General features: G+C 45.4%; 1 protein-coding gene across 1 annotated transcript in view; it reads right to left on the bottom strand.

The window, feature by feature from the left end:
• The window catches only part of FRMPD3 (FERM and PDZ domain containing 3), a 161,493-nt gene that overhangs the window by 9,633 nt on the left and 137,599 nt on the right, over nucleotides 1-14,261 (bottom strand). The window contains exon 15 of the mRNA XM_090060452.1: nucleotides 10,207-10,351. Within this exon, the coding sequence (XP_089916578.1) occupies nucleotides 10,207-10,351 (145 nt within the window). The remainder of the gene's footprint in view (nucleotides 1-10,206; nucleotides 10,352-14,261) is intronic.

Below are 14,261 nucleotides of genomic sequence, written 5' to 3' on the forward strand. Positions count from 1 at the left end.
CTCTCTTGAGAGAGACTTTTCTTTGTGCAAGACAAGAAGTTGAAATACTACTTGAACTGCCTATATAAGAATCTTGGCATCATGGGTCTTTCTGATTGCATCATTGGCTGAACTGTGCAGTTGCACTGAGAACCAGCACTGGGGGGAACACAATCTCCTACTTACAAAATATAAATTAAATTAAATAAATCCTAATTAAATTCAGTAGCTCAGCACACTGGGCGATTTGTTTCCCCAAGTGTAGATGTGTATTAAACTGTTCATTACCTGAAATGTTAAAGCACCAGTGAAAACTATATACATCTTTCATGAATACCTTAGTACCCAGGAGCAATGTCCATGTAGCTAGCTATGCAGCTGTGAGAGCTCTTACATAAGGAAAACCTGTTCTCTTAGGGACTGCATGATCTGTAGCTGAGTTTGCAGGGTACTAATTCAAAGCCAATTCAAAGCTAATCCAAAACTAGGGGAGCCAGGTGTCCAAGAAGAGTGGTCGCTTCTTAAGGAGACGATCCTCCAAGCCCAAAGGGATGTAATCCCAACATGGATCAAAGGGGGCAAGAGGGCGCAAAAGTCCCCATGGCTCACCAAAAGCATCCGGGAATGTCTCCTAGCTAAAAGGGAGGTGTACACCCAATGGAAGGGAGGGGCCATCACCAGGGAGGACTATACCTCGGTTGCTCGGGGCTGCAGGGGGGCAGTCAGGAAGGCCAAGGCGGAGATGGAACTGGGACTAGCGACCTGGATCAAGGACAACAAGAAGTCCTTTTCTAAATACATAGGGGGCAAAAAGAAGGTTCTGGGTAATGTGGGGCCCCTGCAGGACATGCTAGGAAATGTGGTCATCACACCAGACGACAAAGCCAACATATTTAACGATTTCTTTGCCTCCATTTTCCTGAGCAGGGACCGGAACAGTCACCCCCCCTCTGGGCCCCCCTTACACCCCAGAAAGCACACTTGGCCAAGGGTCAGTGAGGATCTAGTCAGGAAACTTCTGGAGGGACTGGATGTATTCAAATCAGCTGGTCTGGATGATCTCCACCCTAGAGTACAGAGGGAATTGGCTGAGGTCATTGCAGGACCCCTGGCACGGCTTTACAAGCACTCCTGGTGCTCTGGTGTGGTGCTGGAGGACAGGAAGAGGGCCAGTGTGGTTCCCATCTTCAAAAAGGGGAGGAAGGAGGACCCGGGAAACTATAGACCAGTTAGTTTTACCTCTATCCTGGGCAAGCTTTTTGAGAAAATTATCCTGGTGCATGTCCACGAGGGGCCAGCAGGGGAGATTATGCTTAGGGGTAACCAACACAGGTTCATTAGTGGCAGATCCTGTCAGAGCAACCTGGTGGCCTTCTATGACCAGATCACCAAATCCTTAGACACAGGGGTAGCAGTGGACATAGTCTTCGTGGACTTTCAGAAGGCCTTCGACACTGTCTCTCACCCTGTTCTCCTTAAGAAACTGGGGGACTGTGGTGTCAACACCCACACAGTCAAATGGGTCGTCAACTGGCTGGAGGGCTGCACCTAGAGAGTGGTGGTGGATGGGTCATTTTCAACCTGGAGGGATGTGGGCAGTGGGGTCCCCCAGGGCTTGGTCCTCGGGCCCGCACTGTTCAACATCTTCATCAGAGACTTGGACAAGGGGGTAAATAGCACCCTGTTCAAATTTGCTGATGACACTAAGATGTGGGGGGATGTGGGCACGCCAGAAGGGAGGAATAGGCCTAGACAGGGTACAGGGGTGGGCGGATGAGAATAAGATGGAATTCAACACTGACAAGTGCAAAGTGATGCACCTGGGGAGGAACAACCAGTACCATACCTACAGGTTGGAGAACTCCCTTCTTGTCAGTACAGAGGCAGAAAAGGATCTTGGAGTCATCATTGATGCCAAGATGAACATGGGCTGGCAGTGTGGGGATGCAGTCAGGAAGGCCAACCGCACCTTGTCACGCATCCACAGATGCATCTCTAGAAGGTACAAGGAGGCGATCCTCCCCCTCTCTGCGGTACTGGTCAGGCCACAGCTGGAGTACTGTGTCCTGTTCTGGGCCCCGCACTTCAGGAGGGATGTGGACAACATGGAGAGGGTCCAGAGGAGGGCCACTCTCATGATCAGGGGGCAGCAGGGCAGATCTTGATGCCTACCTCGCTGGGATCATTTAAGCCCAGTTTTTTCTCCTGCCCTGGCAGGGGGTCGGACTTGAAGATCTATAAGGTCTCTTCCGACCCTACTTCTATGATTCTATGATTCTATGATAGGCTACAGGACCTGAACCTGTTCAGCCTCCACAAGAGAAGGCTGAGGGTGGATCTAGTGGCCTGTTACAAACTAGTCAGAGGGGACCAACAGGCACTGGGGAAGTCCCTGTTCCCCTGAGCACTACCAGGAGTGACCAGGAATAACAGTTACAAGCTGGCAGAGGGTAGATTTAGGCTAGATATCAGGAGGCGCTACTTCACAGTCCGGGTGGCTAGGATCTGGAACCAACTTCCAAGAGAAGTGGTGCAGGCTCCTACCCTGGCAGTATTTAAGAGGAGGCTAGATGAACACCTTGCTGTGGTTGTTTGAACCCAGTACTCTTTCCTGCCATGGCAGGGGGTTGGACTAGATGATCTGCTCAGGTCCCTTCCAACCCTAGAAACTATGAAACTATAATTCAACAGAATTATGCAGGACTGACTGGATTACCACCACTGAACTTCCCCTTCCAGGAGATGGGAATCCTTCAGGTCTGGGTTATACAGAGTGGATGGGGTGGACTGTTTAAACACAGAAAAATGGGGTTTTAGTGACTGTGCAACCTAATGCTTGGAAGTGAGGTACCCTCCAGTTTCTACCCCTTCCTCATGCCCTTACAACCCACCAATGTCATTTCAACCAAAGAACCCACCCTCATCATCACAAACATGGGAAGGACTGCTGGGAAACACAGCCTCCCTCTTTTCTGCTCTCCTTTACCTCCTGATTCCAGGGTTGAAGCTGCGGCTGCCCCGAAGACCTCGGCTGTGGCTGCCCCGAAGACCTCTCATCAAGAAGGGAGAAGGAGGTTGGACTCAGGACTGGGAAATCAGGTTATGAGCCAGTATTGGGCACCAGCCACCTACCCCTGAAGCTGATCTCTTGCCTGTTTTTGAAAAGGGAAATGTGGGAACTGCCAAGGGGTCTGCTGCATAGTCTAGTCCTCCTGTGCTCTGGTTGTCCGTGCTTCTCTGGCTTCTGGGAAAGTGTTTCAAAACACTTGTCCCAACCAGGTGTTCAAGGGCAGGTGTATGAGGGAGCTCCCTCTGAAGAGGGCAGTAGGTACTTGTTGGCTCCAGAGGAAGGGGCAGGTTCAGCCCTGAGATTTATCTTCCAGTCACAAAACTGAGATCCCCATCTCAGACTAAGCGGTAAATCCCCAAGTCTGTCTCAGTGAGGAAGGATCCCCTCAGTGTGGCTTCTGTTATGGCTTCCATCCTCTGCACTGGTAGCCTCCATAAATGCCAAAATTGCTAGAAGCTGGCTAGTGATTTTGAATGCCCAACACGAGTCCCCTAAAAGGGGCCTGCTCTCTGGACAAGCTGGGCCTCAGCCCTCTGAAAACCCAGTTGCTTCATGGGCCCGCTTCAAGATGTTTTGAACAGGACACCTAAGAACCAAGGTAACCACAATTCTTTATCCCTTTTGGAAAATGTTGGCCATGCACCTTCCATTATAAAGCACAATGATAACAATGGCAGAACCCCCCAGCACAGTTCATCAAGCATCCAGTGGAGGAGGTGAGTGTTTCCACATCAGCACTTGTACAAAGGCAGCAGGAATATTGCTCCCAGGTATGTACCCTTTATGCGATACCTCTGTTCAACATCATCTCTTTGGGGGCCTGAAAAATACATACAGACTGCAGGTACATGCCCACAGCTCTTGTGATGTGTCTCCACAGGAGCAGACAAGCTGTGCTATGAGAATCCAGTGTTTCTTTTAACTGGCAGAATGACAGGCCTTTTTAAATGGCTAATACATGCTGTGTCAGCTTAGATTTGCCTTGCAGAACAGATACTAAGCAATTCTAATACGGGTTGGAATTTGCTATGAGGTGGGTGTAATTATTGCTGCTTTCCAGAGACAGAGAAACTGAGACACTGAAAACTTGAGTCCTTTGGCCAAGGTCACACAACAAGGCAGCAGCACAGGCCAAATGCCTGTCTTGTGATACCTACTTCCTTCTCTTAATACCACCCTTCCCTGTAAAAATGGTCCCTATCTGTTCTGCTTCCACCCCAATGCACAGAGGATATTATAGAGTGAATTCCCCTTCTCCACTAACTATGGTGAGTAGTCTGAAGGCCCAGCTGTGGAGCTCTGTAAGTTTCATGCCAAAAAAGATGTGAAGGAGGCAGGGAAAATTATTAGAGAGACAAGAGGTAGTCAGGAGAGGGGCAACCCTGCCTGTGACACACATGGAAGAGGCTGGTTTTGAACAAGCAGATCTATAATTGGCACACCAGGCAAACTGTCCCTGGCCCATCTCCCAGGGGGTTTGAGACAGGTAGCCAATTCCTGCTCCTTTGTGGCCCGCACCTGTGCCTTTAGCTGGGCAGCAACAGGGCCAGGCTGAGGTACTCACAGGGAACGGGAAAAGAAGGATCCTCTAGGGCTAGCTGGAAAAGCCCCTACCTGAAAGTTGTGCTTGGCCCACCACTTTTCCTGAGGCATAGGAAGAAGGTCTTTCCCAGCCAGACTCAGGGACTGGCCCTAACCTAGAGATGTGACGGCCCAGAAGAAAAACAGAAAAATTCGGAAAAAAAAAAATTTCCCCCCATTTTTTCCAAGGACTTTTTTTTTTTTTCTGAAAAATTGGAAAAATGGAAACATTTTGGAAAAATTTAAAAAACTTCTTATGAAATAGTTTTTTTTTAGAATGATGAATAAGATGTTTAAGACAAAGTGTTCATATATTGCCACCCTTTACTCCCCCAAAATGTTTTCTAATAACTATGTAATAGGAAGACTTTTATGTAAGACTATCTACAGTATCAGATCATTACAATTCCTGTACACTGAGGACAAGCAGTACAGTACAACTCTCAAATTCAAGAGCAAGATGCATTTCTGCTCCCAGGGGGCACTGCCGTTTTCACAAAAGAAGGAAGAAAGATTCAGTGGCTTCTTTGCTTGTGGACTTCCTCTATTGTTGACTTTTGATTTAGAGGTTGGTGGATCTGCTCCTGTCCTCCTGACTAGGCTCAAAGGACTGGGAGTGGACACTGGCAGCAGCATCCATTCATTCCTGTAGAGATTAGAAACAAGGAGCTTATTGCCCTTCTTGCTCAAAAGCCTCAGGAAAGGAGACAGAGCAAGTCTAAAGGTTCTGGAGTTGGAAGAAGCCTGCCTCCTCCTGGCCCTATGACTTTGACATCCACAGAAGTACAGAAGCAGCACAAAGGAGCTGAAAGAAACTTTACTTCTTTATTGAAAGGTAAGAGTTTAAATTTCTCTGAATTCAGTATATTAAACTATATTTTAGCTGCATTAGTATATTTTCAAAACTAATACTTGAATTCCAACTAATCTGATGTTTTGTGATAAATCACCCAACCTTAGAAGTGAAATGAGGCATGTGGGGCAGGGAAGTTGTTCACAGTTAACTCTGAGGAGGCCTCTCCTCCATCCATTACTAAATTTGTACATGCTGTAGCTTAAGTGCTTATATATGCAAGCTAGCCACTAAATTACATTTTTCTTTTTTCTCCCTCAGCAAAATGGTGTAACCAACTTCTAGCATATGGAAACATTTCCACACTACAAGTTATTCTGAGAAAAAAATGTGATTTGCAAATACTGTCAAATGAAATATGCATTTCCAAATGCTACTAGGATGACCAAACACATCCTTGTATGTAAGAAGTGTCCTACAGACAATAAATAATCCTTCCTGGGTGTAAGTAAGGGGGAGGCAGATCATGATGATGAAAGTGCAAGTAGCTCTTTCCAACATTCTTGATCCAGAAGTCCTCCTACTGCTGCTGCTGCTTCTTTTTCTATAATATCAGCATCACAAAGGGTTGCCCAATCAACATCCTCAAGTAACCAAATATTGCAACCAACTGTATACAAAAGACTCTCAATAGCTTCATTTCTAGACAAGATGACCCCTGAAGATCAGGGGGGAAATGACCAACCTCTTGCAAGAGCAATATATTCAATAACTGAAAATGCATATTAGCAGGAAGCTTTTAAATTACTAAGACCATCATACCGTTTGCCCAGCAGGCATTCTTTGAGCAAGCCTCTTTCAGAGTCAGAATATGAACGTGTAATGCAATCTGTGCAAGGAAAATCAATGAAGCACTGTCTTGTAGTACTTACAGATGGATGGACAAATGTGTGAGGAGAAGGAATCATAAATTTCGTGATAACAACACCTCAACTAGTTTTTTATAGATGCATTAAAACAGGAGAGAACAGGCATACTGCAGAGTATATCAGTAGTAAAATATATGAAGTCCTACAGAAGATTGGGGGTGGTAAAGTATTTGTTCTGTTCGCTGACAATGCAAGTAATATGAAAGCAGCATGGGAGATCATAATGAATAATTATCCACATATTACTGCAATAGGATGTGCATCCCATGGGCTAAACTTGCTTCTTAATGACATCATGAAGTTGGACACTGCAGAAGTTCTATAGAAGAGCAAAACAAGTTATAAAACATGTAAAAGCTACTCATGTTGTAGCTGCAGTCTTTAAGAAGAAGCAGGAAGAAAAGAATGCAAAGAATAAAATAGTGACACTCAAACTCTGTAGTAATGTAGTGATCTCATTTGAAAGATTACTAAAAACAAAGAAGCTCTTCAAGAAACAGTAATAATTGAGGATCTTAAAGTACCCAGAAACATAAGGAACACTGTACTTGATGAGAATGTCTTCTGGGTTCAGCTGCACAATGCCCTGAAGATTCTAAAGCCAATTTCTTCAGCAATCACTGCATCTGAATCAGATAGTACACTTTTGTCAGACATTCCTTACCAAATGGCCCAGCTAAAATCAACTGTTTTTGAGAATCTAAATGTATCTCCACTTACAAGTACAGAAGAAAGAAAAGTGAAAGACTTTATTAACAGATGGGAAGAATTTTGTTGCCAGTCATTTCATGCTGCTGCAAATCTCTTGGATCCAAGATTCAAAGGCAGAAATATTACTGCCACTGCATTTGGCTGGGTTACAAAACAAGCAACACACTTAGGACTTAATGTTGGAAAGGTACTTTCATATGTTGCAGAATACAGAACATCTTCAGGTATTTGGTCCAGGAATGCAGTCTGGGACTCTGCCAAGCATATCCCTCCTACAACATAGTGGCAAGGCCTTTGCACAACACAGCCTTTGACTCCTCTTGCTTCTTGCCTACTTCAGATTCCTTCATCTTCTGCAGCATGTGAAAGAAACTGGTCTATGTTTGGAAACACTCACATCAAATCAAGAAATAAACTAACGTGAAAGAGTAGAGAAGCTTGTCTCAATCCGGGCAAACCTTCAGTTTTCTAAAGTCCATGAAGATGATGAAAATGAAGTACAAAATGAGACTGATTAGACAAAGTTTCATGTAGCAAAATTTGCATTCAATGAGTCTTGGTTTTTTTCCCTTTTTTTCTCAGTTCTTTTTCTAAAGACGAGTGCTTTCTGTATCTGCTTGACACTGTGGAGGAGACTAAGTCCAGAATACATAATAATTTTCTTTGTTTTACTATGTCAATAGTTTCTTCTATTTTTAAATTTAATTTTTGCCTGCTTCTCATAAATTGGCAAAAACTATGAAATGCTAGGTTCCTTAGAGTCCAGCAGCTTGTAGCTCCATTTGTAAGAAAAATTAAAAACATTTTAAAGTAAATTCAATTAGTAAATTTGTAATTATTGTCTGAATAAACTATACCTTTAAATTTAATAAATATACCAAACTTGATAATTTTATGAGCAAACCAAGTTATACGTTATACATTTTATGTTCTTAAAGGTGCAAGGTGAATTAGATCTGTAAAGAGTGCTAAGAAAATAAGTATTACATATATTTCAATTTTTCCCAAAATGTCCATTTTTTCTGGAAAAAAATGGAAAAACCTGGTTTTTTTCCATTGCTTCAAAATTTCCAGATATTTTACATCTCTACCCTAACCTATGGTGGGCAGACACTTTGGGGCTTGGAGCTCTGCTACGGGCTTTTGGCTACTCTACCCCTCTACACCTTAGTGGCTAGTGCTGTTCTGGGGCTTGGGCTGGGGCCTTAATCTGCGAGGCTGCAGCTTTGTTCTCCTTTCTTTAGCCAGCAGGGACACTGGAGACTCTGAAGCAAGGCCTAGGCTTTGAGGACTTGGCTCCATGAGTGGAGGAGGAGATAAATAAATTAATTAAAAATAAGAGCATCCAGGAGGACATGCAAAAAAAGCGAGGTCTTGAACCAGCAGCTTCACAGGGCCATCTGCCATCCTTCCCCAGACAGACACAGTGACATGGCCTCTCTACGGGACATTTACAGTTTGGGGGTTGGGACTGGGGCTCCCTCAGTGTCATTCCAAGGGGGAAGGGAAGGGAAGGGGGCTGTAAAAAAATTAAGAGGCAGGAAGGAGGAGGAACAACCATGCCCATGACACACAAAAAGGAGGAAGGTACTGAACTGGTGGCTTTGGCACTGGCATGCAAAACACACAACAACTGGGCCACCTGCCAGGGATGTTGGGCTGCTCTGTCCCTCTACATATTGGCTGGCTAGTGGCATTCTGGGGAAGGAGGGCTGGGTTTGCAAGGCTATGGACTCACTCTCCCTTCTTTATGTGACAGGGCCATTAGACACTAGGGCTGTGTGAGGCTTCGGACAGAGCTTCGGATCCAGAGAAGCTTTGGATGCTTCAGGGTCCAAAGCAGCACATCCAGGTCAAAGTGCTGGCCTTGTTAGGCTTCCCGAAGGGGTTTGGAGTTTCTGAAGTGCTTCCGAGCCGCCTTGGAGATCCGGCCATAGGGTATAATAGGGAAACAAAAAAATATCAATAACTTTGTTGTTTTTTGTCTGATTTGGATGAAATTTTCAGAGATGGTAGACTCTGCAGAGAGGATGAAGCCTGCCAAGTTTCAAGAAGATTGGTACAGGGGGTTGTGGGGAAAAGCACCCCAAATTCTTGAAAGCAAAACTCATGTTACATCTAGGCATTACAACAAAGCGGTGTGACAACTGCAGGAGTGGTAGCTCTTACTGAGGCCACAAAGTCTGCCAAGTTTCAAAAAGATTGGTGCAGGGGTCTTGGAGCAACTGTACCCCAAAATCTTGACAGCAAAACTCCTGTCACGTCTATGTGTTACAACACAGGAGGGTCAAAACTGCAGAAATGGTAGCTCTTACTGAGGCTGCAAAGTCTGACAAGTTTCAAGAAGATCGGTGCAGGGATTTGCGGGAAACTGCTCCTCAAGCTGCGGACAAGCAAAACACGTGACATGGGTGACACTGTGTGTGTTAAGGCGCAGCAGGGTGAAGGCTGCAGGGATGGTGGCCCCTGCTGCGGCCACGATGCCTGCCAGGTGTGGAGATCAGTGCAGGGTGCCCCCAAACCCCTGCACCTATCTCCTTGAAATTTGGTAGGGTTTGTGGCCTCAGTAAGAGCTACCACCCATGCAGTTTTTACCTCCCTGTGGTGTGACACACAGCTGTGACATGAGTTTGGCTTTCAAGATTTTGGGGTACATTTCCCCCCAAACCCCTGCACCTATCTTCTTGAAACTTGGCAGGTTTCATGCTCTCAGCAGAGGCTACCATCCCTGCATGTTTCATCCAAATCAGAAAAGAAACAATAAAGTTATAGATATTTCTTTGATTCCCCATTATACCCCATGGCCGGATCTCCAAGGTGGCTCCAAAGCTTTGGACCTGCTTCAGCCGGATTGAGATGGAAACCTGGTCCGGAGCTCCAGATCAGATCACAGCCATCCAAAGCGGCTGGATCTGAAGCTGGATTGGATCACTGCCGACTTGCAGAGGCCTATTAGACACACTCTGCTTGAGGCAAGGCCTAGCCGGGAGGGATTGTCTCCCCAGCTGAGGTCCCAGAGGGTGTGGCTGTGGTCTCCCTCTCTTTTCTTTAGGCAATAGGGAAACTAGGGACTCTCCATTTGTGTCAAGGCCTGGCCTACACTATGGGGAATGGGCCCACAAATAGCAGAAGCTGAAACATACCTGCCTTGATAATCTGAGGAGGTGGCGGCTGACTGGGAGGCCGAGAGAATATCATCTTCTTGGAGTCCACCAGGAGCCGGCAGTAACCTGCTATCAGGCAGGCGAAGTTGGTGGCTTCAGGCCATTCCATCAGCAGCACTAGGGGCTAGAAAAGAAGGTAAGGAAAGTGTATAAGAGGGCTTAATAGGTGAACAAAGCAAGCAGAGAACTCTGAAGGGTGTGGCATTTGAGAGCCCATATTTCAGTCTTTCTACATGGGAGAGGAATGCTACCTCAGTACTTATTACCCCTGTTTATTCCCTCAACCCTTGGTACCACCACACAACCCAATGACCCTAGGCACATAACAGCTTTATAACCAGTATGACTGATAGCTCCTTCCCTTTATGCCCATACAATAGAAGTAGGTGAGTGTTCTCATTGTATTCATACCCATCTACAAGTCCCAGGCTAGATGGACCCAAAGAAATATAAGAATGTTGGACTGGAAGGAACCTCCTGCTTCATGGAATCCAGTCCCATGACAACTGCGTGACCTTCCTAATAAAGTAGATCCTAGCAACAAACTTCAGGAAGGACTAGGACTAATGTTTGGTCCTTCCTAACCCACAGGACAGACGTACTTCTAACCTCCTAGACAATTATAGCTATGCCTCAGGAAGCATGGGTTGCCATTTCCTTTGAGAGGAACATTTGTTTTTATATTAAGAAAAGTTTAATCCCTACTTTAAGGGAAAATTAGATACAATCTCATTTTTTGTGTATTAAATTTAGCCCCTTCAAACTTAGCGTGATAAAACTGCCAAGGTTCCTCAATTTTCTCTCCTCCCTATGATGCTAGGATTAGGCCGTTGTTAGGAGCAGGCTTTTATTTCTATCTGCAAATGTAAGGCTTTGTCACCCTGGCAGAGATGGCTGTCTAGTGTTGACAGGCAGAGCACTTAGTTACAATCACACAGCTTACCCTAGTTCTGAGCAGCTCAGCTGGGGCAAACAGTGTCTTTGGTTGTATGCACCAGAACTTGCACAGTTGCAGCTATGCTGTGGTTGGCTACTGGTGGCTGGAGAGACCCCTAGTACAGACAATGCCTAAGACTGACTAGTCCGTACAAAGTCACTGGTAGACATTCCCTGCAGAGTTCACTCCGGTGCTTTCTTGGGTCTCTGACATCCATATGCAAAACCCTCTGACCTAGTTTGCTGGTGCTTTAAACTGAGACAAGTTGATTTATGAGGCTACAAGAAAAAAACCCAACAACCTTTGAGCACTGCTTTTACTTAGACTAGGAACTTGGTTGGAATACAGGCTCATCCACTTGAGTGCTGACAAATCTCCACAGCCTTCCCTTAAGTCCCCTGTGTGCCCAGAAGGGCAGACAAGTTCTCCCACAAGTCAGTTGGAAATGGTCACTGCAGCACAAAGAACAATGGGATATTTCTCCAATGCTCCTAGTAACACACACAGGAAATGAAGACAGGCGCAGGGATGCAGGGGAGCAGGGTGGGCATTTTTCCTGGGCTGCCATTTACTCAGGGGCCACTAACTGCTCAAAGACTTAATTTTATTAGGCACACCCATCCTTCATATCCACTCCAGGACATGAATCTCACAGCAAGGTAGCCCCTTGCGGGGCATGGCCCTCTCAATGAGGTGGCCTCTAGGTGAGCCCAGGTATGAGAGAGGACACGTCAAGCTTTTACTTCTGCCTCTATTAAACTCTTCTTCAGCGCAGAAACAGTGAGTACACAGTAGCTCATGGCCATCTTTCCAGTTTGAGTGATCGCACTTGGGCTAACCGCACCTGGGCTAACTAGAGTGCTAAGGCACAGATACCAGTCACTCAAGTTATTTGCGTGGTGACCCATACCCATCTTCTCTAGAGCGGAGCAGTTCATGAAGTTTTAATGGAAAGCAAACTAATGAGCAATGCAAAGGAGAGCTCATCTCATTGCCCTCCAGAACATAAGAAAAAACTTGTGCCATAGCCTACTCCATAATAGCTGGATGAGGCCATATACTCCACTGGCCACAGTAAGACTCAAACATCCTCTGGGATCATAAGGCATCCAAATGATGATGATGATTATTATGCCTAGTACCATTTGCTTCCAGAGGCCCCAAAGGTAATAAAAGAGATAACAAGCTAAACACGCAAGGCCAGCAAAGGTGGGAAGAGAAATACAGGATTACAGTGACTTAACCAAGGTCAGACAGCCAGTCAGTGGCAGGGCTGGGATAGAATACAGGTCTCCTGATTCCTGGTCATGTGTCCTAGCTGCCCAACAGCACTGCTTCTTGGAAACCATGAACGTCCAAGCCAATACAGCAGGCTTTATTGCTGGGCTGTACCTGAAAGCACACAGCCTCACACACTTAGACGGCTGGGGAGCTGCCAGAGGAGATGTAAGCAGGGTTGGAAGTGATTTGATATAGTTGTGGTTCCTAAGTTATGAACAGAACGGGAACCACCCTGCCTCAGAAGAAGTCTGATGGTTACTTCTTTATCATCTCCTCATAGCCTTCAGCAGAGTAGGGATTGAAGCAGTGGGCACAAGGAATGGATGACATTATGCTTTCTAAAGCAAACAAAACTGGGTCTGAAGATATCCAACCCCATGTGGGGTGAGTGGCTTCAGGACCATCCTGTTTTCCTGCTTCATAGTATAACAGGTGGTTTCCAATGTCTATTGACCTGTTTAGCACTAGTGCTCAGTACAGTTTACTGATTGTGAATGTTCTCCCTGCTCAGTTGGTGAGGAAATACCATCCCATCCTGGCAGATGTTGACCTGGCCTCAGTTATGCACATACTTGTCCCTTCTGCTCCCTTGAGCTAAGCCATGCATTCTACCATGGTGTCAAGCCACCAGCCCTTAAGAAGAGAAGAAATAATGCTGTTTAGCTCTGAGCTTCGCTTGAACTGGGCTGGGGTTCAGTGCTTCAGCTGTAAAGTCCATGGTGGAGTAAAAATGTTGACTCAGCCACCACTGGACAGCTCTCTTAACAGGAATGAAAGACATAGGCTCAAACAACAATCTTTACCATCAGCACATTCTTGTTTCCCTCACAACAGTGTTTCACCATGGTTACACATAATATGGTCACAAACACTAATGATTATAAGGTGCAAATTTACCCCGCCTTCTGCATGAATAATAAAGCCAAGTTTAGATGAAAAAACATTGAGAGAGACACAAGAGAAAGAAAGAAAAAGAAGCAGATTCATCTTACAACACAAAGGATTTCAATTCTTAACAGGAGATGCATGGAAAAAATGCGGGCTGCTTCTTTAGCCCCGCTCCTAGCTGTGAAAGAGAGGCACATGCTGATTGCTTTGTGCTGTATGAAGTACTCTTGAGCCTAGGCCTTTTCACCAGGGCTTAGACTTCCAAAGGTTTTTACATCCTCTGCTGAGTGAAGGAGCAGCCTTTTTTTTATTGCAGTCTGTGACAGTAGTAATTGAAAACTACTGACAAAAATGAAGTGATTGAGATCTGAATGAAGCAGAATCAACTGTCAGCACCTGACAGTGCTAAGGGAGGGGACCATAACTGTGGATATTGCTTGTTTATGGATACTCAGAATGGCCCAGAAATTGAACAACCACCCAGAAACATGACAAAGATTTGTACAAATTGTGGAGCTAATGTTTTCTGAACCGTACAGAACCCGGTTGTCATATTAAAGGGTAGCTATCCAAGACTATGCATTGGAGCCAAAGTAAGGGTAGCTTCAATACCTGGTCCATTGGTGTGCAAGATCTGAGAGCACTGAAACCCTGCTTTGGTAACCTAGTTTTTGCTAGATAAAAACTCCATAAGGAAATATCTAAAATATTCGGGAAGAAAATGAAAGACTGAAGTGATCCCAGCTTCCCTGTGTAGGAGTCTTGCTTTTCTTAGACCACACTATGGATATTGCTAAATATAAGCTAACAATGCCTGGATAAAAACAGTAGCCACTGGGTTCAAGGTGGAGAAATATACTCAAATGTGTATATACAGAGGCATACAAAGACCTTGGAACTGGACAGAAACTGGGCTGGAAAACATATA

The sequence above is a fragment of the Crocodylus siamensis genome, chromosome 8 (assembly GCF_052110815.1).
Source record: "Crocodylus siamensis isolate JL-2025a chromosome 8, ASM5211081v1, whole genome shotgun sequence".
Taxonomy (NCBI): domain Eukaryota; kingdom Metazoa; phylum Chordata; order Crocodylia; family Crocodylidae; genus Crocodylus; species Crocodylus siamensis.